Source organism: Ambystoma mexicanum, chromosome 1q, assembly GCF_040938575.1.
Source record: "Ambystoma mexicanum isolate Mex_15411 chromosome 1q, UKY_AmexF1_1, whole genome shotgun sequence".
Classification (NCBI taxonomy): domain Eukaryota; kingdom Metazoa; phylum Chordata; class Amphibia; order Caudata; family Ambystomatidae; genus Ambystoma; species Ambystoma mexicanum.
The window spans coordinates 1,390,341,047-1,390,367,047 of NC_090922.1; the positions used below are offsets into that span (position 1 = coordinate 1,390,341,047).

At 44.4% G+C, this 26,001-nt stretch overlaps 1 protein-coding gene across 1 annotated transcript in view; it reads right to left on the reverse strand.

Annotated features, from left to right (window-relative positions):
• Nucleotides 1-26,001, reverse strand: part of LOC138547986 (cytochrome P450 4B1-like) — a 196,804-nt gene that overhangs the window by 162,682 nt on the left and 8,121 nt on the right. Inside the window, exon 2 of the mRNA XM_069642248.1 lies at nt 6,263-6,407. Coding sequence (XP_069498349.1) covers nt 6,263-6,407 — 145 coding nt within the window. The remainder of the gene's footprint in view (nt 1-6,262; nt 6,408-26,001) is intronic.

Sequence of the window (26,001 nt, forward strand, 5' to 3'; positions counted from 1 at the left end):
AGATTGGTGTAATCTTTTTTGTAACATGTGTCGGCACAATCATGAGGAAATGTCAGAACTCGTTTTCGCCAGTCGATCCTAGGATTGTGGGTCTCCAGCCAGGGCATTCCCAATATCATCTGGAACTGAGGAGCACAGAAGAGATTGAAATTAATGTCCTCTTGATGCCCCTCCTGACACAGAAGCTTGACTTTCTCTGTGTATTGTGTCACCAGGCCGGATGATAGCTGAGAACCAGCCACAGCAGTGAAGATTTCCGATTTCTGCTTCTGTCGGAGAGGAAGGCCTATTCGGAGATCCAAATCCTGGTCAATGTAGTTACCCACAGCTCTACAGTCAATATATGCCTTCAAGGCATGTATTTTTGATGGTTGGTTGTGATTCACCAAAAGCACTGGAAGGACTAGATGTGAGGTCTGTACGGATTCCTTTTTCATGCTCGACAAGCAGACCCCTACAATTGCCGGGCATAGGTGTTTCCCGAGTTCTGTTCTTCTTCTTCATCAGTTTTAGTTTTGTCTGTTGCCCCAACCGTTTTCTTGGGTGGTTTTACCGGGCAGAAACGGAGGAAGTGACCTGCTTGTCCACAATATAAGCAAAGCTGTTGTTGTCTTCTTTTTTCCCTTTCTGCTTTGGTAAGGGGACTTCGTAATCCACCAAGTTGCATTGGCTCAGACTGTTCATGTGGTTTAGTCTAATTCTCACGAGGTTGTACGTAAACTGACCGTCCCTCTAATCTAGCTCAATCCATTTACCAATTCTGCAACCTATGATCGAGTTGCACCATCAGGTCTATGTAGTCTGCACACTTCTCAGGGGGATTCACCACTTGAGCCAACACATCCTTAAGTTCTCTACGTAACCCTTGGTAAAAGAGTGTAGTCCTCTTCTCTTCTGGCTAGTTGGTCTGGGCTATGAGATGATTGAGGTTGCAATATAGGTTAATAGATCTTGACTCCCTTGTCTGAGTGACAACAACTCGGTGTCCAGAGCTTGTCCTTGAGTATGACGGACAAACAGTTTCTCCATCTCATGTTGGAAATTCCCAAAGTTCCGGAGTAAAGAGTCATCTTGATTTACCAAAGGTATAGACCAGTACGCCGCACTACCTCCTAAATACGAGAGTACAAACGCCACTTTGACTTGGTCATTAAGAAAGGGACCTGTTCTGTACAAGTAATGAAGGCGACTTTGGTTCATAAATACAGCAAACTTGTTTGGGTCACCAATGAAGCATTCAGGAGGGGCTAGAGGCACTGCTCCTGGAAGAACTACCTGAACTGTTGTTGATTGTTGTGGTGTGGATGAATAAGAAGAATGGGTCACTCCAGGCAGTGGAACCTGTCCTGCTTGTGCTTGTAGCATTTGTCTTGCCAATTCGTCAGTTCTTTCTCGAGTTACAATAAGATCCCTCCATAATGCATTGGTTTCCTGTCTTGAAGTATGTACTTCAGCCTGTAATTCCCCTAGTAAGAGGGCTAACTGATCTGTTTCTGAAGTTTCCATAACGCCCATGCAGAGAGCATTAGAGGCTTCGCGTTCTGTTACGCTCACCTGGTCTCTGCGGAGGCGTTGGGGCACGGTTGGAGCCCTCCCTGAACTTGAATCACCCCCTTCAAGCCTCTCCCTCAGTAGAAAAGCTGTGAGCGGTGGTACAAGGTGATACTGCTCCTGTCAATTATGGAAGATAAGCTCTCCGTCCTGCTACTTCTGGCAGGGGCTTGTCGAATGGGATCTAGTTCCTTCAATGATCCCTGATAAGGATTAGTCCAGTCCAGCTGCGACTATGCTTCTCCCTATGATTGGTAAGTCTTTCTTGAGCTCTTGTGATGTGGTTCGTTCTGTTTAATGTTTTTATATGTTGCTCCTATTTGTGCCCGCAATAACGTCTCTCTTCTGTTTTCTTCCCTTAGATGGAAATGTGGCCTCAATGCAGCTGTGAGACGAGAGACGTGGCCGGATGGAAGATGGATGCTACCACAATGTTCGACAGCATTAAAGGATGGTTTGAGGAAAAGCGCGAAGTATGGCGAAGCGCAACCTTAAATTGACAGTTTCTTCAATGTCTTACTTTGTCTTCTGTTTTTCCTTGCAGGCACTGCTGTCGACGATTGAGTGTGTCATGCTGCAGTGCCAAGATGAAGATTTCCGTGTTCCGGAAAGTGTAAAGATGAATACTTGGTTCGCAAAAGAGATGGACCAGTAAGAACAGCTTCCCCCAGTTGGTAAGTATGCTGGCAGGAAGCAGGATGTCCAGGAAGCAGGATCTTCAAAGGCATGTCTGACCTCAGGCGACGGTGAGCGTTATGCTGCTTGCAAGTGCAGAATAACGCGAAGCGTCTGTCTTGAGGATCGGGCAGCTGATATAGCTGAGATCATGGGCACGCCCATTAGGGCCGGTTTACCAGCCACACCCTGCCACTCCTAGAGTGTGAGCACGTGCAAAGGCAATCCATTAGCAGCCACACCCAAGAATACATTTAGGCTGCTTAATGGATGAAATGTTCAAGGTTAATTCATCCTGCTTAATGGATGAAATGTTCAAGGTTAATGCATCTGAAGTGCTATGTCCATAATAAAAGCTTTTTGGTGTTAAATGGATGTTCTTTTTTATTTTTGTTCATGAGCCTGGCGCCAAAGACGCCAGGACAGTGTCCACCCAGGTCACTTGTGCATGCAACCCCTGCATGCCTGTGCCCCTGACTTCATGACCATGACACTGTTAGATCAGATCCCCTATATGTTAAAAAAGAGAGATGTACCACAACAGGTTTGTAGGTCATATAGTTTACAAATGAAAAACACTGATAGAAAGTTTCCTAGCCAGGGTTACAAAAGGTTGCTGGTGTACTGAGCAGGCCATTTAACCGACTTGCAACACGAGATCCATCCTGGTGGGAATTAGATCCTCCTGTCCCTTAGTTTGGGGGGGGGGCGAGTGTTAGGGAGAATTCTCCAGAATAGCTAATTTCCCTTACCTACTGACTCCCTCAGCAGCTTTGCTGGATTTCTAGGATTTATTTTATCACCTGCTAAGAGTGTGAGTCCTTTTTCCCCCTCTTACATGTGTTTTAGGCTATGTGTTGTACATTTTTGTGTTCATAGACTGTGGAGTCTCACCTACTCCATAGGCATCATCTTTTTACTGTGTGTCACACAGCACCTTTAGTGCAGTGACACAGGGTTGTCTTTTAGACTTCCCACTTTAAACTCCATTTTCTGGGACTGCCTACTGTCTCCCCAAAACATGTAAAGTTGCCACTGACTTTACTAGTCTTTTTAAAATCAAAGACCTAGTACAAACTATCTTCCATAGAGTACTGAAAAGGGTTAATAGTTATCCCTTTTTGTCTGTTTCTCATGGAACATTATTTCATTCCCCTTTCTTTAAGATTTGGTTGGTGGCAGTGGTATCTACCATTTTTTTCCTACCGCCTACTTCTGAAAACAGCTTTGGTACTTTTTTAGGCTATGTTAGTAGCCTCGAACTTTAATCCGCTGGACCCCTTTTAATTTGATTTGGTTCTGGCTGGGTTTATTCGCCATTTCTTTTTGTAAAGGTCTGTCTCGTGTTTTACTCTGCGCGCCAAACCAGGTTTGGTTCCTTTGTTCGCCGTCCTTTGACGGGCTTCAGTACAGAAGCCCTCCTTAGGCGCCTAAGTGTCTGGTGTGGACAGGATGTGAGGGAGGGGTTTTGGGTCCCCTGCACAGGATCTCCTTGGAGACCCAAGTTACACTCTTGTTTGATTAGCTAGGTGACTGTCCTGCCAGGACAGCCACCCTGCTGTGTGATTGACAGCCAGGCTGTGCGAATGGGGGAAAACTGCATAAAAAGCAGGTCTCTGGGACTTGGAAGGCAGAGTCGCCACTGGATCGAGAGAACCGAAGAGAAGCTGAAGGAAGAGGACTGCTGCAGCTACTGAACATCCCAGTGAAGCCCTGCTGTGGGTCCGAATCTCCTAAACTTCGACGACAGAGAAATATCTGAAAGGAATCTTCTTCCCTCGAGCTGGTGGGACCAACCAGTTCGCCAAACACCAAGCAAGGCATCCCTCTCCTGGTCGAATTTGCTGTGCACAGCTGCAGTGAACCGGATAGCCAGGAGGACCGGGCCCTGTTTGGGTTTTAAGGAGTGCACCTTTTATTCGTCACTTTGCTCTGCTGCTGGTTTCTTCCCTGAGCAGTGCAGGATCCTCCAGTCTTCCTCCGTCTTGTCAGTCAAACAGTCGCTTCAGAAACCGTGAGCCTGTAGGACCTGCCAGGAACTTCTGCCTCAGCTACAGCATTCTTCTTCTACTAAGGTACTGTTCAAATCTGGTCGTTTGTTCCGTCCGACCGCGGTGAAAGTGTTTGAAATCTTTCGGTTATCCGAGGGCTTGTCCTTCTCTACTCTTTTAAATAACTTTTCTTCCTACCAACTTCGTTTCAAACTCTTGGCAAAGACTTAACCGCAAACTACTTTGAACTGTGCGATCATAAGCAAAGACACAGAACCACTAACATTGGCCCAGGCCTATTGATTTGAATCCTAGTTGTAGTAAGCCTTTTCTAGAGTGCCCTGCCTACTTACTTGTTGGTGCTGCTTGATTTTGAATAACCTTGTTTTTACCTCCCTTTTTAAATTGCTGGTGTGCCATTTTACGCAACACTTTATTTTGAGCTTAACTTGCCCAGAATTGATTGGGGGTTGTGTAGTATATTAAGATTGTGATTTTCTGCTGCTTGACATTATTGAACTGTTTTACAACTAATGGTGTGAATAAATGTATATTCTTTTCCTCAGAAACCTTGAGTCAGTGTTCGTTTGAACCATAGTAATTGCTGTCCTTTTTGTGACTTCTGTTACTGCTCACTTTACTCTTCAGATAAGTCTGGCTGATCATCCATCGCTACCACTTTACTGTGTAGTACAAGAGCTTGTACCAAAGGTGAATTTGTGCTTGCACTTGTAGTCTTAATTGTAGGTGGTGTTCCCAAAGGGCACTGCATATGATTCTGCCTAACAGCCATGATCCTAATTGTCCCAGATTGGGCCAGCAGAAAGGGGTACTGAGACCTTCTAGACATGTCCATCTGTCCTCCGATTCGTCTTCCACAAAGAGAGGATCTTCTCTCGCGAGAGGAGAGTCAGGTTCTCCATCCAGATGTCAGGACACTCAGCCTTCACTCATGGTTTCTGAAAGGCTGAGGTACAAAGATTGGGATCTCCCAGATGACGTAATGGAGGTATTGCTTTTGGCCAGAAGATCAGCAACCAAATCACTATACTGCTGCCGTTGGAACAAATTCTGTAGCTGGTGTCGAGATACCAATGGTGTTATCTTTCCTCTCACACCTAGCAAATTTAGGACTCCAATGAAGACGTCAGAGGTTCATTACAGTAGTTGAGGCATGAGTGGAAAGATGCTCTGGTAACTTCAGTTTTGCAATCCATATCTTATGGAGGGCACTATTTTCCTAAGGATGTGTGGCGGAAAGTGAGACCTTTGTGCCAGTGAGCCAATTTGACATGGTAGTAAAAGTACATTGTCAAAAATGTTAGTCTATCTGTATAATATCGAATACATTGAGCTTCAAGGAGCAGTAGAGTGCATAAAAGGCTACATTTTGACTGTAGCAGGATAATCTCAAACATTCCAAGCTGTGCGTAGAACAAGCTGATTCTGGTTTACAAAAATCTGGATATGATAGTAAGGGAGCATATTGCATTTTACAAAGCAAAATCCCAATCAATCAGATACATTTGGAATGGTACAATTTTCCTTTTGCTATTCAAGTGTAAGAAAAGAAAAAGAAAGTGCCAAAAACAATTTGTCAATTATTTATTTTTTGCCTGTCTCCTTTTGTTTCCTTACAATTAAATAACACATTGAATATGTAATGTCTGATGTTTATATCTATTTGATTGCTCTGCTGTGATATTTGTCTTTTGGATACCTCATAACCCACTGTAGGAGAAATCCTAATTCCATCATTGGAGAGGGAATCATATAGCCCTGTCTCATGGGACAACTTTTCAATTTTCGATACAGGAAGGCACAGTGATTTGCAAAGGATCAGACACGTTTTTGAGAAAGGGATAAAGGCAGGATAAGAACCCATGCCTCCAGCTTCCAAGGTCTAAAACCTATCCAGTAGTCTACATCTCCACCTAGGAACAATGTTTTTGCTTCTACAAATACTCCAAAGGTATTATATGTGCATTATTTTAAAAAGTTAATATACAAGTAGACACAAATTTAGATAACATTAAGATACATACCTCCTCTACCAAATATAGCCTTGGCATAATCCGGGTGACTAATGAATAGCAAAGGAGTGAAATTTCCAAACCAAACAGGGAAGATGTTTGGATACTTCTTTGCCCAAGAGACAACTATATCCAAATCGCCTCCATCTCTCTGAAACTAAAATAATAAAGACATTTTAAAACAACAAAAACAACAAAAACTCAGTAGATCAAAAAACAGCCTTCAAAATAGTGTACATTGGATTAGTAATCAGAGTCTGCCGACCTGGAGATTTTTCTGAAGTACTCAATGTTGTCCCAGAAATCTCTAAAGTGGGTCACAATTCACTCACAAATTACTCTAAGTACACAATGTTGCCTACTTTACCCCCAATATCTTGAAATATATTCTCAACTGGAATCACAGATCTGCATTCATGCACCTACTCTTCACTACAAGTTTAGAAGAGGACTGACATTTTTGATCTAAACAATGAAACAAACTCCTGAACACATCAAATCATAAGTCTCCTACTGAGATTCTGTCGAAAAACTTAAACCCTGTGAGTTAATGGCCCTTTAGGAAGATGCATGCAATGGATGGGTTCACAGAATCCAAATAACCGAACCAACTCAGGAAGATGGCAAAGATACTGATTTATTAACAATTATCTAAAACAGGAGTTACAATGAACGTCAACGGACGTATGCTCAATTTCTCTCAGCAATCTTTTCTTAAAAAACACATTTATATACAAAAAATACATCAGAGGTGATGTCATACTACTTGGCAAATAATAGAAAATCTATTGAGGATCGAGAATGGCTAAAGAGAGATATCTTAGTATATTATCTATAAGGACTAGGATTGTGATTGGCTGTCTACTTTCAGGGGGACAACATATGCCTACCTCTAAAACATGTCATCTTTAAAACCATTATATACACAGTTTCGTATTGGTCTTTAGACTATAAGGATCTTCGTTAAATGGACCACTACAATTGGTTGGCATGCTTGTGCCAGCTCTAGAACATTTGGTTAACATAGCAGCACATAATCCCAGACCCAGGTGCAGTGAGATGGAGCATGACACTACCTCCCCACCCAATTAGCACATCATCTCTCATAACCCTAGCCTTCTGCCATGAAGATTGTCTTCGAACTTTACCTTGCAAAATTATCCTTGTCTTCAGACTACATGGGAGTTTGAGCTCATACGATCGTGTTCAAGGACTTTAAGTTCGAACTCCATTTTTATCCTTGACTCACATGGCAGGAGACCAGGATTTGGCTGCTTCACTCTTGACTCCAAGCCAGACAACCTCGCCATGCAGCTCTACGATTCAGCTATTCTTGCTACAACACAATTCTCGTCTTTTCACTTCATAGATCTTGCCCTGCTAAATTCGGCTTATTCTCTGCAACACTTTGTGCACGTATAGTGTTTTGCATATTTAAGAGTTTACTCAGTTCTTTACTTAGACATTAGTTTCTGTAGGATACATACATCCTCTTTGGCCAGGATTTTGAGACGTCATCTATACCCTCTTATGATGTCACAGGCTTCTTTCCTTACTCTTTTTATATTCCTTTAGGGAGTTCCTCCCTTAGATTGTCGTCTCTTTGGGGAGCCATTCGATTGGGATGTCTCAAAAGGTATCTTGTTTTGAATTACGCTGCGGTATTGGCACAACTTCTGGTGTCAAACACAGCATGATCTCAGGCTTCCAACATATAGGAGGTAGAGGGGCGGGATTTCCTCAAGAGGCATGCAGCTGCTCCTCTACATTCCCCCCTCTGGTCAAGTCCTCAACCACCTCCTCAATCGTTTCCACATCCTGATATTTTCGCTTGAAGAAGTGCTTCTTTGGTATCTATATCTTCATCTACACTCCAGCATATATAGTTACATTGACCATTTGGAGTACAATAGACCCATCATCCCACATATTTCTTTATGATTCTTCAGATACAGGAACCTCGTTCTTTCAGGTGCTGCGATGCTGGCCTCTATATATTTTCTGCCAGCTTCATCAATCCGCTCTTTGGTTTTAGGTTCAGGTTGACATTATTCATGATCTTCATTCCTATCACCTTCTTTGCTATTTTCTTGCATTGGGCAAACGCTATCCTGATTAAACAGAATCCGAACAGCACCAGCACTAATATTACTCCATGAATCTTGAATATATTTGCCAACCACTGCGGAATCCAATGGAACATGGAGGCAAACCAACTGTCATCTTCAATATCATCCGCCTCATCTTCCATCTCGGTATGCAGGTCTGTCAACGTTATGACCTCTGACAAGGTTACATTTTGCTAATTCTGAGAAGGAATGACTGTGCAACATTATGGCCCGATTTTGTTGCAAACTCCTACTTCCATCGCTGTGATTATATTGAGGACATACCTATTCTGGATGGTCATCAGTCGTATGGCCCTCAGCCCTTTATAGTATCATTGATTGTCTGCAGAAGCTCCTATCTAGTGATGTGAAGCCATTTGGCGTTCCCCACTGTTTGGATCCCAGGCATGAACATAGTCATCAATATTGTGGCAGTCTTGCTGAACAACCTGTGTTTCTCAGGAATGGAATCATATGCTGTTATTAATTTGGCTGAGAAACAATTCTCTCGTCTTGTCCACCGGAGAAGTTTGAGCAATCTTTTTCTCAAATGGGCATCCACTTTCGGAAATTCACCAATGTTCAGGTCGTTCTGAGGAATCACTAATGCTGGCACATGGATGAGCACCAAGGAACATACTCCACCCCATTCCTTGGGCAACCTCATATAGGCTCTAGATCCACAAGCCCAATAAAGGTTCCTTCTCCCATCCTAGGAACACGTCAATTGTGGTTTTGCATTCTTTGCTATATCCCACATAGCTCTTTCCGTGTCTTCTGAAGCATAATGTTGCATTATCCAATGGGATCACAACTACTAGGCATGATTCGTCTTCTACCCATGTCAGTAGTTTGGAGTGCTTAGCCCATGACTTTCAACATTGATCATTCACCTTCTGAACTTCTTGTACATACTGTTTTCAGCAGATGAGCTGCACAGTACATCATTCCTTCTTCCCATCCGTTCTTGGAGTTTACTTGTCCATCGATCAATAGTTGAGTTTGTTCCCAACATTCAGCTGATCCGGCTACTTCTGTCACAATTGACAATATGGCAATTAATTCTCCTCATCTCTTCAATGATCACCTCATACCATCCTGCAGCAGGATACACAAGCATCTTGCTCTTCCATTCAGGCTCTTTTTCCATTTGCAGTTTTTTGATGCAGTCATCCTGGTATGGAAACAACCTTTTTTGATCTACATTGCATGGTCACCCAACTTCCTTGAAATTGTCCTCGAGGAGTACATGTTGCAAGATGACTGAGACATTTCGCATCATGCTCTGAACTTCTCTTGCAATAAAGGTTTGTACTATATTCATGTCATTAGCAATAAGAGAACAGAGGTAGCAAACCTCCTTAGATGCTTTTTCCCCTATTTTTTTCATGTCTTGGTACCGCCTGTTATTTTTCAGGTGAGCTGTGTTATCTAGATAGGTATTTATCCATTCACTGTCTTTCTCTGCATCTCTTTTGTGTCTTCCAAAATCTGTATAGTAATCATTGAGTAAATCAAAAGTAGTTTTCACAGGGGGAGAACTATAGGGACTTCTCCTTCAACAGAAGTACTAACATTATACAGACTGTGAAAGATGAGGAACAGAAAGACGAAGAAAACAATCATGCAAGCGTATATTATGCATAAGAACATTAGCATCCATCTCTCGCGCCACCCTACTGTTTGTTGCACTTGTTCATTTCCTAGAGCCATGCCACTCTCTACATTCATCATTTCTAATACAATCATCATGTTTCTTTATGTTTGCAACTGTAAAATCTGATCAATTGTAGCAATAAGGAGTCTTCTTATCACTGGGCCTATTTTAGGATCCTGCAATAACGTGTGAATAGTAACGTCTCGTCTGACATGAGTAGGGTAAAACTGAAGTATGAACACAAAGACAGCAAGCACAAGCCGATAAACGTCACTGTCGGTCGGGGTCATGTGTGTTCCCAATGAAACTAATAATTTCAACAAAATGAATCTGGCTACTGCTCTCTTTTCCAATTGTTAGCCAGGAACTTGCGGCCAGCCATAATATAATATACATACAATTATTCACTTTTGTAATAGGATTGTAAAAGTTTTTTTCAACCCCTGGATTTCTTCTGCCTGTCTTTGCAGTCCCTTCTAAATGTATAAGGAGCATCCATCGAATTCCAGTCCCAATAAAGACATTTCTAATCACTTGCTGCTTTATCGTCCTTCTTCTTAGTCATCGATCGAGTCTGCACACGCTGAAATTCATTTTCTTCTTGTCTTGCTTCTGGATCAGCAACAGTGGGAGGGAAGGTCTTGCCCTTATAGATTCTTGTGTCGCTCATGTGCAGCCAAGCACTTCTTCCATGTACTTTGACAGCGGAAGGGGACTCTTCTTCAACGGAAAAAGGCCCATGGGAGCGTGGCTCATGCCACTTCCTGGTAAACATTTTATTTAATACTAGGTCCCCAACATATAACTTAAGTGGTGGTAGTAGTTTACTTGGATTGGCTGCAGAATTGTCTTCATCGGTGTTCTTAGACCGACCCCCGGCGCTTGACTTGATCTGAAATGAAAGACATACTAGAGGTCATACATGTCAATCATGCATCTCATAACGTAAATGTTGTGCTACGCTCTGGGCATCACTCTTACAGACAGAGGTAAAAGGGGCGTTCTCATTCAACGCCCTGTCACCAATTTGTGCGGGGTGAGGTGGTGGTCTGTGCCTGGCTGATTTGGAAGGGCATATAAGGCTAGGGGTAGGCAATACAGCCATCCCTTCTTAAAAGTCAATTTAATCTTGGTAAGCCTTTCTTTGAGGAAGCCGTTGAGTCCCTCACATATTCCATTCACTTGCAGGTAATAAGCAGAAGAAATCTTGTGCTTTGTATTTAATAGAAGCCCTATTCTGTTCAAATGGCTCACTGACAAATGTGGCCCATTATCATCTTAGCACCTCACACACTCCACCTGGGAATACTTTGCACACTAAAAACATTGCTGCACATGGCATCAGGGTGTGTATGAGGACCTGCCTAGATCCGCCTAGTGAAGGGACACACCACCACTAATAGATACCTATATTCATTACATATCTGCAGCATATTGACATAGTCAATATGTAAATGCTGAAACAGAACATTCAGTCGAGGTTTACCCCTCTGATCATTCTCAGTGTATGCACAGCAGTAAACTTTTGACACACAATGCAGTTCACCATAAATAGTGCAATGTGTTCCAACAAATTAGGAATGAACCAGTCTTCTGCAATACTAGAAGCAGCACTCTCTCTAGTTACATGCACGGGGTAATACAGCTGTTTGAGCGCGTCTTTCAAAAAAGTTACTGGCATCACTGGCTGTCCAGTGCTGTCCTGTAGCCATAACGCTTCAGTGGGGGATAAAGAACACCCCCTTTGTTCCATAATTCTTGTCTGCCCGTTTTTGGGTTATTTATAACTTATTAAACCCCTCTTGCACTAACATTGTTGTAACTGAATTTTCTATAATACTCTCAGTATCAAAATTCAAAATTTCTGGAGAATATGCAACCCTTTTGGCTTATACTTCTGCAGCTTCGTTCCTGTAAGAGATACAATCTGTTTGTTTACTGTGCATTGTGCATTTAATGACCGCTATGGCTACTTGGAGTTGAAGTGCCTTGATGAGTCTTTCCAATAAGAATGCATGTTTCACTGGAGTACCCGCTGCGTGGAGGTAGCCCCTACTTTTCCAACATGCTTAACCTGCGTGTATGGTTGAAGTCATGTAGGAAGAGTCACTGTACACCGTCACTTCCTGCCCTTCATGTTTCTCAAGCGTGACAATAAGCGCCACTAACTCTGCTGCTTGCAGAAAAATGAAACAGTAGTCTTGCACTTCCCACCACCTCGAATTCTGTTTAATCTGCGTCTTACCACTGTAGCGCCTGAATGCCTTTCCCCACTGGTCTGATCAATCTTCGAAGAACCATCATTAAAGAGAATCTCCCCTCCCGCTAAGACATTCTCTTTCACACGTGGTATATCATCATAAAATTCAACATAATTAGCACAGTCATGTACATGATCACTTTCCTCTACTGGTTCAGCTATGAACATGGCAGGGTTCACTATTTTGCATCTTACGATTTTAATTGCTGGGTTAGAAATCATTACCTCATAAGCTGAAGCTCTTTGGGATGTCAATATGCCCTTGGGGTTATCTAAAATGGCAAACGAGGCTTGCTCCACGAAGAGGGTCATAGAGCAGCCCATGACAATACTTGGACTTCTTAATTGCAAATGCGGCAGCTGCCAAAGACTGTTCACAAAGGAAGTGTTCTCTCATAGCTGGGTCTAAAATCCCACTTTAATACACAAAAGGTTTGTACCCCAATGTGGTACTTTGTGTAAGCACTGCTGTCATGACTGTCCCATTTGTATGCAAAAATTCCTCTGCATAATTGGAAATGCCTAAAACAGGGGCTGTGCAAATTGCTTTTTTCAACTCCTTGAATCCATCCTCCATTTCTTTAGTCCATTCTATCTTTATTTTACCCACTTGTGCCTTCTTTAATGCTTGCAGAAGTGGCCTTGTGTACATACTATAATGAAACACCCAGGCTCTAACATAGAGACATAAACCTAGAAACTGTTGCATCTGTCACACTGTATTTGGTTTTGCGGTTTTCATAATTGCATCAGCTCTCTCAGTTGTCACTTTCTTTCCTTCATGCAAAATCAACTGGCCTATATATATATATAACACCTCTTCTTGGCAGTAGTGTAACTTCTCTTTGTCTACTTTATATCCCTTATCTGATAGAATAGTCATCAAATGAACAGAATCCTATCTGCACTCATCTTTTGTAGTTCGGCAAATCAAAATGTCATCTATGTACTGTATTACTGCGCTTTTGAGAACAATATTACCTAGATCCATCTGTAGGCCCTGTTAAAGATCGATGGGGACTCAAAATACCTTTGAGGCAGCCTCGTATGTTTCAGTCATTTTTGGCAAAACATAAATGAACAATGTTTTGTGAGTCATTGTGCAACAGGATCGAGAAAAATGCATTTTTCAAATCGATCACTGTGAAATATCGAGCTTCTACTGGGATACTGCACAGTATTGTCGCCGGATTAAGAACTAAAGGAAACTCTACACATACAATCCGGTTAATCTGTCTCATATCATATATAAATCTCCACGACCCACCTTTAGATTTGTTGATAGGATACACTGCAGTATTACACAATGGCCCTCATTCCGAGTAGGGCGGTAAGGGATGCCAGGCACCGGTAAGGAAACCAGTGCTGGTAATCCCTTACAGCCCTACTAGGAGGTCCCTTAGCGGGTCCCTTCCTTAACACCTGGTCTGACCAGGTGTTAAGGACGGGACCCGTTAAGGGACCTGGGCGCAAATAACGAGCTTGGCATACACCGGCCCATTATTTGCGCCCTCCCCATTCCCATTGAGCCCTATGGGCAAAAAATACACACATTTATGCTGCATGAATGACTACCCCCTTGCAAAATACAACATGAAAATAGCACCATGTCAGCCAACCCCTCCCCAGCTCGGCCACCCAACACACCATGACATGTCATGCAATGTGAAAGCAAACAAAGCAATGCACAAGACCTGACACAAGTGTCACAAAGTGCACTGTCCCAAATGGAAACTGCCCCCAGACAATATGCTCCCAGTAATCAATAACAAACTGCACACATGAACAAATACTTACCACCAACACAATACAGCAACACACCATGAAACATTGCAAAAACATGACAGTACTAAGTCAAAGTAGTGGTAGTCTTACAACCTGAATAAGCCAGCACATCGACCCCTTCCAACTGTAGAGTGTTGCTGCCACACAAATGTGTCAGTGTACTGCATACAACATGAACTCCATCTGCAAAGGAGACGGCCCTTTGAAGACATGAGGAAGGAACCTGCAAATTAGGAGGAAGACATGGATGCACAAGCACATATCAATACACCATGCAGTGTACAATACAACAATAATACCCACTAGGGATGTACACACAGTATTGACTACAGACTGCCCACACAGCTCATGGGAGCCCAATGTCACTGTGTAAGTCACTGGGCCTCATTAGGACCCAGGCGGATTTCGCGGTGCTAAATGCACCGCGAAGCATGGCGGAAAGCCGCCGATAGCGCCATGGGGGTTGGCGGATTTACCGCCCCATTCCGACCTCGGCGGAGCGGTAAATCCCCAATCCCCATTCTGCCCTTCCCCATTCCCATTTTTGCCCCATAGGGTATAATGGGAGTGGGGAAGGAGTTAATTACGCCACCGTAAAATACGGTGGCGTAATTAACAACGAGGTCCCGTAGCGCCATGGTTTTCTCCGCCTGGTAAAACCAGGCGGAAAAGGCCGCCATGGCGCTACGGGAACTCGTAGTATGGCGGAGAGGTACGCCATGCACTACGCTGGCGTAAAACCCTCTCCGCCAGGGTCCTAATGAGGCCCACTGTCACTTGGTCACACCCTTTGCAAGCCCATGGAAACGGGAAGCAGGAGGGGTGTGTGTGTCATGAACCCAAGCATCTAACCCAAACAAGGACAAGCCTGCATGTGCCCAGCCAGAATACAGTGGATGCCTACGGGAGCCACACAAGACAACACACTGTAATAAAAGAAAAAAAATCAAAAATGGCCCTGTGGGGGTGCAGGGGGACATGTGTGGGACATGAGTGGGGGCCTGCTGGCAGGTGCCCTTCACTGATGGGGGTGGGGGTGCAGGGGGACATGTGTGGGGACCTGCTGGCAGGTGCCCCTTACTGATGGGGCATGGGGTTGCAGGGGGACATGTGTGGGAAATGGTTGGGGGCCTGCTGGCAGGTGCCCTTCACTGATGGGGGTGGGGGTGCAGGGGGACATGTGTGGGGACCTGCTGGCAGGTGCCCCTCACTGATGGGGGGTGGGGTTGCAGGAAGACATGTGTTGGACATGGTTGGGGGCCTGCTGGCAGGTGCCCTTCACTGATGGGGGGTGGGGGTGCAGGGGGACATGTGTGGGGAGCTGCTGGCAGGTGCCCCTCACTGATGGGGGTGGTGGTGCAGGTGGACATGTGTGTGACATGAGTTGGGGCCCGCTGTCAGGTGCCCCTCACTGATCGGGGGTGGGGGTCCAGGGGGCCATGTGTGGGTGCCTGCTGGCAGGTGCCCCTCACTGATGGGGAGTGGGGGTGTAGGGGGATATGAGTTGGTGATCACTAGTGCAACGTGACACGTGACCTGGCTGGGGGGCATGGCCATGGTGGATGGGCTGCCTGCAGGACATGTCCAGGGGTGCAGGTAGTCCCCTGTGGTGTGGGCTGCCTGCAGGGGCTGTGGAAGGGGTAGAGGGGACACCTGGGAGGACCCACAGCGCCAATTCACGTGTAGGACTCCCGCACACCACACTGGATACATGTAACCCGCTCTGACAGCAAATTGGTGTGTGAAAGTTCCCGCGCACCCCAGTGACACACGTACCCTGCTCCACAGGGCCAATCGTGTGTGAAAATTCCTGCGCACCCCAGTAACACACGTACCCCGCTCGCACAGAGCCAATTGCGTGTGAAAGTTCCCACGCACCCCAGTAACACACGTACCCCGCTCGCACAGGGCCGATCGCGTGTGAAAGTTCCTGTGCACCTCTGTAACACACGTACCCCGCTCGCACAGGGCCAATCGCGTGTGAAAGTTCCTGCGCACCTGAGTAATACACGTACCCCGCTTGCACAGAGCCAATCGCGTTTTTGTGGTTCGGGGACTGTGCGCCATGTACAGGATTTGTGCGCTGTGCATGGTGCACGGGGAGGGGTTGGGGGCATAACTGGCGCTGCTGCAGGGTCGCTGCACCACTCTGCCCCAATGCTGGTTTTGGATGCTAAAATCCATGAATCCGCTGTGTGCGGAAATGGATTTTAGCGCACATGGCTGGCGCAGAAAGTCGCACGCGCACACTGTACGCCAGCCGCATGCGCCACTTGTGCGCTGAATTACCCTGAAAATGTGGTAAAATAATGCCACTGTCTTTTCCCACAGCTCATGAGTTTCAAGTTGCCATTTCTCCTGAATATCCTGAATTTAAGCAATAGGGTCTTCATCTTCCTTCATTTTACATGTCATAATTGCACACATATCTGATGTATCAATTTACTGCACCGAGAGCCCACCAAATGTCTGCTCTACAAGTATTAAACAATGCTCCATCATGCGCTGTGTTATGTGCAGTCACACTTGAATGTCCCTCTCTCCTCCATATGTCATCAGCCCTATATGCAAGAATAGCTGCCAGGAGACCTTTTTTGTCCCCTATGGCTAGTGTATTTCCTCCTGTCATTTTTTCTAATTCGTATATCCATTTCACAGTGCCTGAAGTCAAACTCGGGAGCTTGCTTTTTAAGTTATTCTTGTCCATCTGCGGCCCTGGGATTTATTGTGGTCTCACTCTTCCTTTATCCAATAAAGGGGAACGGTGTGAACTCCACCCATAGTTGGATTCCACTATTAATCTATTCCTGTCAGGGATGATTGTCCCTGTCTGTCTCCTAGTCGATAATGACCGTAACCTACTTACATATGGTGGAGACTCTCCTTTCTCACTATGTGATCATTCTTGGGCATTCTCAGGATATGCTATGGGATCTGGTGTTCTATCTTTAGGTTGTTTCAAATCTGACCATCTTACTTCCTTATCCATCTGCATACTTCCTTCAGGGGTGCACGCATTTCCTCCTTCTGCCTCAATACCAGACTTTTTCCTCATCTGACATGTCTAGTCCCCAACTAGTGTGACTTTCATCCCCTTCACCTTTCCCTAAATTCAGGCTGCTCAAAGACAATACTCTACATTCATCACTGAATGGGTTTCCCTCCTCGCTTCATGATTGAGGTATAGGGGAATTGATCATCTTTCCCTCATATTCTACACTACCGATTCCATACTCGATAGACCTTATTGATCATTTCTCTAATGCTTTCCATATCAAATCTTTCTTCTTCCAGAATTATTCTAGATGCTGCTGGCATCACTCTTGTTATTGGAAGAATCTCTTCTATTCTGTCCCATAGAATTTCTGGGCTTGGCCTTACTTGTTTTTTACAAATGAGATAGGAATCGATCGAGACCTTGTCTCCTTTTTCGTTCTATTTCTTTATCTACATCCCTTTGCTTTTTCGCATCCCTCCTAATTCTTTCTTCCTCTTGCCTTTGTGCTTCTCTCCTTCTTCCCTTCTTTCCTCTTCTTCCCTTCATCTCTCTAACCTTTTGTCCCTAAGTCTTTGTGCTTCTTCCTCCTCCATTTTTCTTTCCTTTCTGTCCCTTTCTTGTATCGTTATCCGTCTATTGTCATACTTTCTTTGTCCTTCTGTCTGTTCTTTTATTTTTTCTTATTCGTCCTGATGTATCAGCTCTCGTCGCTCCCTGCTTTTCCTTTTCTGCTCATTCTCTTTAATCTCTTCTCTCGTTCCTTATCCTTCCTTTCTTGTTCATCCTTACCTTCTCTTTGCCTAACTTCCTCAATACTTTTCCCATCTATTTTGAGCAATATCTGTCCTTCCATTCGTTCTGTACGATTGCTTCCATGTCAGCCTTATCCTTCTCCCCTTTCCATCTCTTAATCGCCCTGCCTATTTCATTTGACTAATGTGACCACTCACTCTTTTCTTTCTTGTCTTGGATGATCTTATAAATCTCTATCTTTCTCTTATTCTCCTCCGGATTATCATCACTACTGTAAGCGGGGGTTCATATATCAGATTACTGTACACAGTTGCTGCTCTCGGTTCTTTTGTAAGATACACTTTTATATCTTCCGTAGCAACACATTTAGTCTCAGGCATGGTAAGGGAAGCTGCAGGTTCAACGCCTTCCACTTTATGGTGATTAAGCATCCATTGCGCTGGTGGCGGGTCTTCTCTTTCCTCTTAATACATCTTCCAGAACTCTAAAATTGCTAAAGGGTTCTCTAATTTCTTCCCTGTGTTTGCAGCGTGCAAGTATGTTGTCATGTGTTGCAATACCACATTTGACAATGATCCCCCTTGTGGCCATGACATGAACATTTTATCTGCTGTGTCCTTTACCCATTCCACACTATCCCTATACTTGGGAATACTTTTTTTTTCAACATACGTTTTTATTTGCATTTTCAAACAGAACATTTCAACCGTTGGTAAACTGTCCCTCTCCCTTCGCCCTTAAACCCCCCGCCCCCCTTTGGTTTGACAGTGGATCATAATCCGTAAATGCCATCTGCGGGCGGCATGCTCTTGGGTGTAGGCATCAGTTGTGTGCTGCGCTCTTCTGATCAAGGGATGCGGCAGCTCCCCTTCCCTAGGTCAATCCGTGTATATTCAACAATAGTAGTCACATGTTCCTTGGGCACCAAGGACCCCTCCTGTAGGAAGTCCAACAACCTTGCCCAGTGTGTACTTTTTTAGCCATCCATTCGTGTTCCAGTGGGAGGGGATCTTGGATTTCCATTTTTGCGCCACTACTAGTGCTCCCGCCATCATCATTATCACAAACACTTTCGGGTCTGATATTGATGGAAGGTCTTCCAACTAGCCATCTAGTCCTATCAGTGCCAGTCCCCTATGACCCCCAGCCCTCACCCCCAGGACTCACTCTGTCGCCTCTTGTATGCCCCTCCAATAGCTCTCTATTTGGGGGCTGTCCCACCACATGTGGCTCCAAGTCCCCTCCCCTCCACATTCCATCCAACCGTATTTTGATGTGCCCGGGTAAATCTGGTCGAGTCTTGTGGGCGTTACGTGCCACTGGACCAGCAGTTTAACCTAGATTACCCAAATTTTCAGGGACCTCGTGAGTTTGGGGATATTCACCCAGAGTTTTGACGATGCACTCTCCTCTATTATCTGCCCCATGGATGATTCCCATCTTTTCATGTGGGGCCTTGGGGGTGGGTCCTCACCTGCTTTCAGGTTCGTATATATGGCTTCAACCACCCCTCTATTCCCAGGGTCTGTATTCAGATATTTTTCAAAATGAGTTAATTGGCATGTGCCTGCTTGCTTCAAGGAGGGATGGAGTAGCCAGTGCCTCAGTTGTGTATATCGGAATCTTTCTGTCTCAGGCAAGTCAAATTCTGCCTTGCATTGGTCGAATTGCTTGATTTGGTACCCTCAAACATGTCCCTGATTTTTGGGCATCCCCCTGCTGCCAGCTGGTGAACGCAGTGGTTTTGTGTGCTGGGGTAAATTGTGGGTTGCAAATATTGCCATGTAAGGTGATGGGTGGGAGGTGATGTGAGCCCGCTTTGTTGCCTCATCCCAGGCATCGCCCACCACCGCAAGCAAAGAGCAGCCGTACATTTGGGGCAATGTGTCTGCTTTGGACATCCAAGGTAACCCCTCCAGTCCCCCCCGCCACAGCTCAGTCCATTGGCCTCCATATCTTACCCCTATCGTCGTTCTGCCAGTCCTGGATAACCCTCATCTGGGTTGCCAGGTAGTATGCTTGGAAGTCTGGTTCTCCCAGCCCGCCTCCGGAGGTAGGCAGTTTCATAACTCTGGTGGTCACCCTCAGTGTTCTATTTTGCCATATGAATTTAGTCGTCTTCTTTTGGATGGTCTTAAACAGGGCGGGCAGTACCCTGAAGGGGAGTGCCGAAAAGTAGTAGAGGAGTTGGGGGAGAATGACAATTTTTAGAACATTTATTTGGCCCAGGTGTGTTATGAATAGGGGTCCCCAGTCTATCATTTTAAACTTTTTTCTAGGAGGGGAGGATAGTTTGCATGGTATAAGCTGCTCGACTATTTTAGCTAGCTTGATTCCCAGGTAAGTTATGGGGTGTTCGACCCATCTATGCGGGGAGCCCCTCTTAAGGTCCTGTATTGTTTCCTCAGGAAGCGTAAGATTGAGGACCTCCAATTTATTTGTGGTTATTTTAAGCCCTGCTACTCCCTCAAACTTATTGAGTTTGCTTTCTATCGCTCTTAGGGAGAGCTCCAGTTGGACGATTGTTAGAAGCATATCCTCGATGAAGGCAGCGATTTTGTTGGAGGCTCCCCATTATGTTCTTGTTGGCTCTTACCGCTGCTAGGAAGGGTTCTAGATGGATTGTGTACAGTATGGGGGAGAGTGGGCACCCTTGTTTGGTGCCCCACTGAACTGGGTCCGAGATCTGACCGTTTATGGAGAGGCGCAAAAGAGGGTGCTGGTAATTTGCTCTTACCCTGTTGATGAATTTGTTGTCCCTGTGGGCCCTATAGAACTCAGCGGTGAAGCCGTCCGATCCTGGGGATTTATTTATAGGTAGCTCCTTTAATTGCTGCTCGGACTTCTTCCGCAGTTATGTCCTGCTCCAGAGCCTCCCTCTTACCCTTCGTAAGTCTCGCAAGGTCGAGCTGGCGCAGGTAGTGTTCCTGTAGCGATGGGCTGGAATTGCCAGATGTGTAAAGCTTTGAGTAGAATTGGATGAACTCTCGCTGTATGTCCTTACTATCAGCGCTAGAATTGCCCCCTCTACTTTAATTTTCAGCCTTTTCCTCTTTCCTCAGAATTCTGGCCAGTAGACTATCTGACATATTAGCTTTAATGTAGTACTTTTGTCTCAGGAACAGAAGATTGCGTTCCTCCGCCCTTGTTTATATGAGATCTAATTGGATAGCCACACAGTCAATCCTGGAGTGCGTATGATGCGCTTGGGAGTAAAAGGTGTATCCCTCCTTGTCCACCTCCAACTCCCTCCATGCGTCTATCAGTGCCAGATTTTTTAATTTTAAGTTCCCCTGAGGGTCTGCCCTGTGTGCCTATTGCTAGTTTACTTCTATCTTTAGAGGGGACTCAGGCTAATTTAAAGTTCCCTGCCAGGATAATGGGTACTTTGGAAAATCCTTCGAGTCTGGTCAATACCTTTTGGACAAATGCGTCTTGGCCTGAGTTGGGGGCATTTATGGTCGCTATCGTATAGTTTTCTCCTCTCCCCATCAGGGTTACTGCCAGGTATCTCCCCTGATCGGCATCTCTTCCATCCGGCGTCAGGCCCAGCCCATTTTTCAGTGCTAGGAGCACTCCTCCTTTCTTACTGGTTTGGGTAGCCTGGAAGAGTCTAGTGTAGCCCCAAAAACTAATTCTACGACTGTCCCAGGTGTGAATATATGTTTCTTGCATGGCTATTATATGTGAGTGTTCCCTTCTTAAGAATCTCTCCAATCTTTTCCGTTTGATTGGGGAGTTTAGGCTTTTGAATACAATCTTGCTAGTATTATCACTGGCCATCGTCGCATAGGTATTCTAGTCCTGCTCAACTTACCTTTGGAGCAGGTCTAGGGCCAACCCTTTGTTTCCTCCCTCTTTCCCATTCTATCCCTGCCGCTGTGGACCTAACGTCTGCACCAACCCCCCCCAGACTGGGTGAATTCAACTGGCTTCTAGCCCCCCAAATCTGTGTCTCGAGAGCTGAATCATTGACTAACCCCAGCCTTTACGTGTGCAGGTTCACCTGAACCCATCCAAAGATTCCCTCCCTCTTCCCCCATTCCCACGGGACCACCTTAAGTGAATTTAGGCCCAGGATCACAAGAGTGGTACCATCGAGTCGAGGGTGCAGGGGGCATCATGGGTCACACACATCCCCTTGTGACATTTATGCATGGGGGCCTGGTTGGACACAGTCCTGGCACCTTTGACGCCAGGCTTATGGAAGGAATTAAACAGGACATTTCATTATGGGCAGAAATGCTTAGAATAAACAGGAACTCTTTTATTAGGAGCAAGAATACTCTCAAGAACTCTCATTCGTGTAACTAGTCCGGGTGTGGTCTCCATCCTCATTTGCATCTGCACATGCATATTCTAACTTCTAGGCCTGGCAGGGTGTGGCATGCATAACTTTGCTAGGGGGCGTGGCCTTTAAGAGCTCAGCTATAAAAGCCAGCCCAACCCCAAGGCACACGCTTCGCGTTATTCTGCACCTCCGTGCAGCGTAACGCTCACTGTCGCCTGGGATTCATCTTACCTGAAGTTACCCTGCCATCTTCATCTGTGCTTTTCACTGGAAGAATCCTGCTCACATGTGCGCTTCCTCCTGCACCGCGGCTCACCTGCAAACATCTCAGAGCGCAGACATCTTCCTCCTGGCACCGCGGCTCACCTGCAAACATCTCGGAGCACAGACACCTTCTTCCTGGCACCGCGGCTCACCAGCAAACATCTCAGAGCGCAGATATCTTCTTCCTGGTACCGCACATCACACTCAGGAACTCAGGCAGCATCATCTAGGCACGACGCATTCCATCCGAACTCACAGCACCTGCAAAGAAAAGACAAAGACGAGGTTAGACACTTAACAGACATTACGTTAAGGGCTCACTGCCATTAAAACCGTGCGCCTTCCCTAAAACCATCACTCACTTGCTGCTGGACATCGCGGTTGCATCCATTTTCCGCTCAGCAGCGTTCCACGCCTCCACAGTCGCTGTTGGACTGCTTTACCCCCTATTTGGAAGAAAGCAGAGAGAAACATTATTCTGGGCAAAACAACCATATTGACAGCAGTAACATCAAGACATTGAGAGTGAAAAGACAAAGGCTTTGAAAGAAAGCAGAAAGCAGGGAAAATACAAAAGACATTGACAGAAAGCAGAAAGAGGAACTTAGTTGCAGCCGGCCTACACTAATACTCAGGAATCAGTGAAGGAACTAGATTCCAGCAAGCACCCCTGCCAGAAGTAAAAGGACGGAGAGCTCATCACTCACATTAGTCAGATGAGCCTTATGGGCCAGTACGTGCCCACAGAAATCGTACCTTAGGTCAAATGGGTTGGGAGGTACCACAGTCACCTACCAGCCCATTCACGTTTTACCATATCCACACAGGAGCAGAGCCACCAATTGTCACCGCCCATAGCTGATCCGCAGGGGACGAAACCAGAAGGGGGAGATCTAACACCAGGAAGGGCTGCAACCGTGCCCCAATGCCTCCACAGCGACCAGGTGAGCGTAACACTAAGAAATGGGAACATGGACAAATTGCTTCTATTAAAATCAATTAAAAATAAAGTTATTGTTGAAAGTTTACTCTCTTTAACCATGTTTAGGACAAGATAACAATGGTTTGGAAAAGACTGATTATTCAGCTTACCTTAAGATATGTTAGTCTGCCTTCCTTTTGAAGTGGGATACGATTGTCTAGGAAGGATGCAGCCAGTTTGTTGCATAGATCCCTAGTAAATTGTGTGGGCTTTTATAGCACCATACGACGGCACAATGATGTCATTATGCTAAATGGCTATGTGTGAGATGACATCAATGCATCACAGCCATTTTAGGGGTGATTTCTTAAGGCACATGGTGCTGATCAGTTCAATTTGTCATTAATAGAGAATTTGAAATATAATACTTTAAGGTCCTCACTCCGTTGTTGGTAATTTAAACATAGAAGCGAGTATACTGCTGTAATCTTTTGACCTAAAAGTAGCAATTAACTCACATGGATAATTACGATGTTGTGGATGTTATGTAGATTCGATGTGCATTAGGAACGCTTTTAAGTTGTATTACTGGGTAATGATATAGCCTGTTTGTCTTGCATACCTTTATTTGACTACCAGATGGGGACCTAGGTCATTATTTTGTACACAAGCCTTAATCTTGTGAATACATGTGTTTGGTGTGTTGTGGCAAAATTGGTCAATTGCATCATTTGGTAATGGTGCAGTCTGATTGACTTGCATACTTTTCTAAACTTACAGCTAGAGTCCTTGGTCATTATTTTAGACATTATAAACCTTTTGTCTTAATTTAGTATGATTAATAAGCATTGCTGGATATTTTAATTTTAGTCAAATGATATGGTTAAAACCAATTATAAAGTTCATTGTCACAATTCAACCCTGTATCGCACGTATTCATGAGGCAAATCCATTTTGCTTCTCTTTGTCTCAAAAGGAGCTCATTGTTACCTCCCCTAGGTAAGTCTTTTATCTGTTCTAGCCCACAAACTGTCATCTGCTCCACATCAGAGTCTGGATGTTCTGTACTGAAATGTATTGCTAAAGGGTATCTCAGATCTTTGTTCTGAATAGCAGGGATGTGTTCAAATACTTTTGTTTTTAAAGGCCTGATAGTGCTCCCGATGAATAATTTTTTTGAAAAAGCATTTAATTGCATATATTACGAATGTGCTGTTGCAGTTCATTAGCTGTAATATTTGCTTCTCTTTGCCATTTGGTAGGGTAACACTTTTGGTTCTGTTAGAAATTAAAGCATATATCAGTTTCTGCATTTGTAAATACCAAATAAAAGTTTTTGATACCACATGCTCCTTCGATTCTGTGTTTTAAAAGGTTTCAGATGACTGGGGCTTATGTTCTTTACAGTTGGGGCTTTCCGATAACAGATCTGAGGTGTTTCATTCAAACTTTTATGTCATCTATTATTAATATATGCCAATATCTATTGAGTATTCTATGTATGGTAGACGCCTCTGAGTTGTAGGTTGTGATAAATTTGGTAGTCATTGACTTTGAGGTATTTTTAGGTTTGTCTTTCAATAAATATTCCCTTGTGATTGTCTCGGCTTTTAACAATGATTCTCTCAATTTGTGTGGTTTGTATCCTCATTGGTTGAATTTTTTGATTGCTTCTTCAACATTCATCACAAATGCTGCTTTGGTACTGCAGTTTCTTTTCAACCTAAGGATCTCCCCGTAGGGGATGTTACCAGTCACATGTCTCGGGTGGTTACTGCTTGCGTGTAGGATACTGTTGCCCGCTGTGGGTTTGGTATAAGGATTGGTCAATATTCAGTTTTTATCAGTGTAGAGTTCCGGATCTAGAAATGTTATGTTTTTAGTAATGTTGTTCATAGTAAATTTAAGGTTATATTTGTTGTTGTTGAGATATTTGACATAGGAGGTTGGTTCTGACTCATCTCCTTCCCAGATCATGATAATATCATTAATGTAATGACCCCAGACCATAATATTACTGGAGTCATTATAGGCTGTATGTTTCCATGCATAGCTGATTTCAAAAAAGCCCATAAAAAGATTTGCATAAGCCGGAGCGAATTTGGAGCCCATGGTAGTGTCCTCGAGCTGTTTGTGAATAGAATTTTCAAAGCAAAAGACGTTGTTAACAGAGAGCAAAACTTACCATCTGAATTATGATATTGTTTTGTTCCTTATAAGAGATAGAATGGGATTCGAGGAAGAATTCTGTACTTGTAATGCCCAAATCATGCTCGGTACTGGTGTACTGGTGGACTACATCCAGTGTAACCTTATGTTAACCTTCTCAATGTTTTAAAACAAATATGAGCAAGCACCATCAATCGCTGCTCAATCCTCTTGGTTCAATGGCTTTTATCTATAATGTCTATTCTCCTGATTAGCTTATCTATTCTCTTGATTGGCGCCAATCCTTTTGATATACTTAATCACGGTTGCTCAACTTTTTTCCACAATTCTACTGCTCCCCGATAGTTTACTCAACAAATAACATTCAGACTAGTCGAAACATTTCACATCATAAACACTGTTCTCTCACCTTTACCTTTTTATACCCTATACAGGGTTTGAGACATCACCTTACGTAATCCTGATTATGTGTTTTATATTTCACTCTACGCCCGCTGGGATTTGAGATGTCTCCTTCTTACTCCATTGAGTCAGGACATTTAGG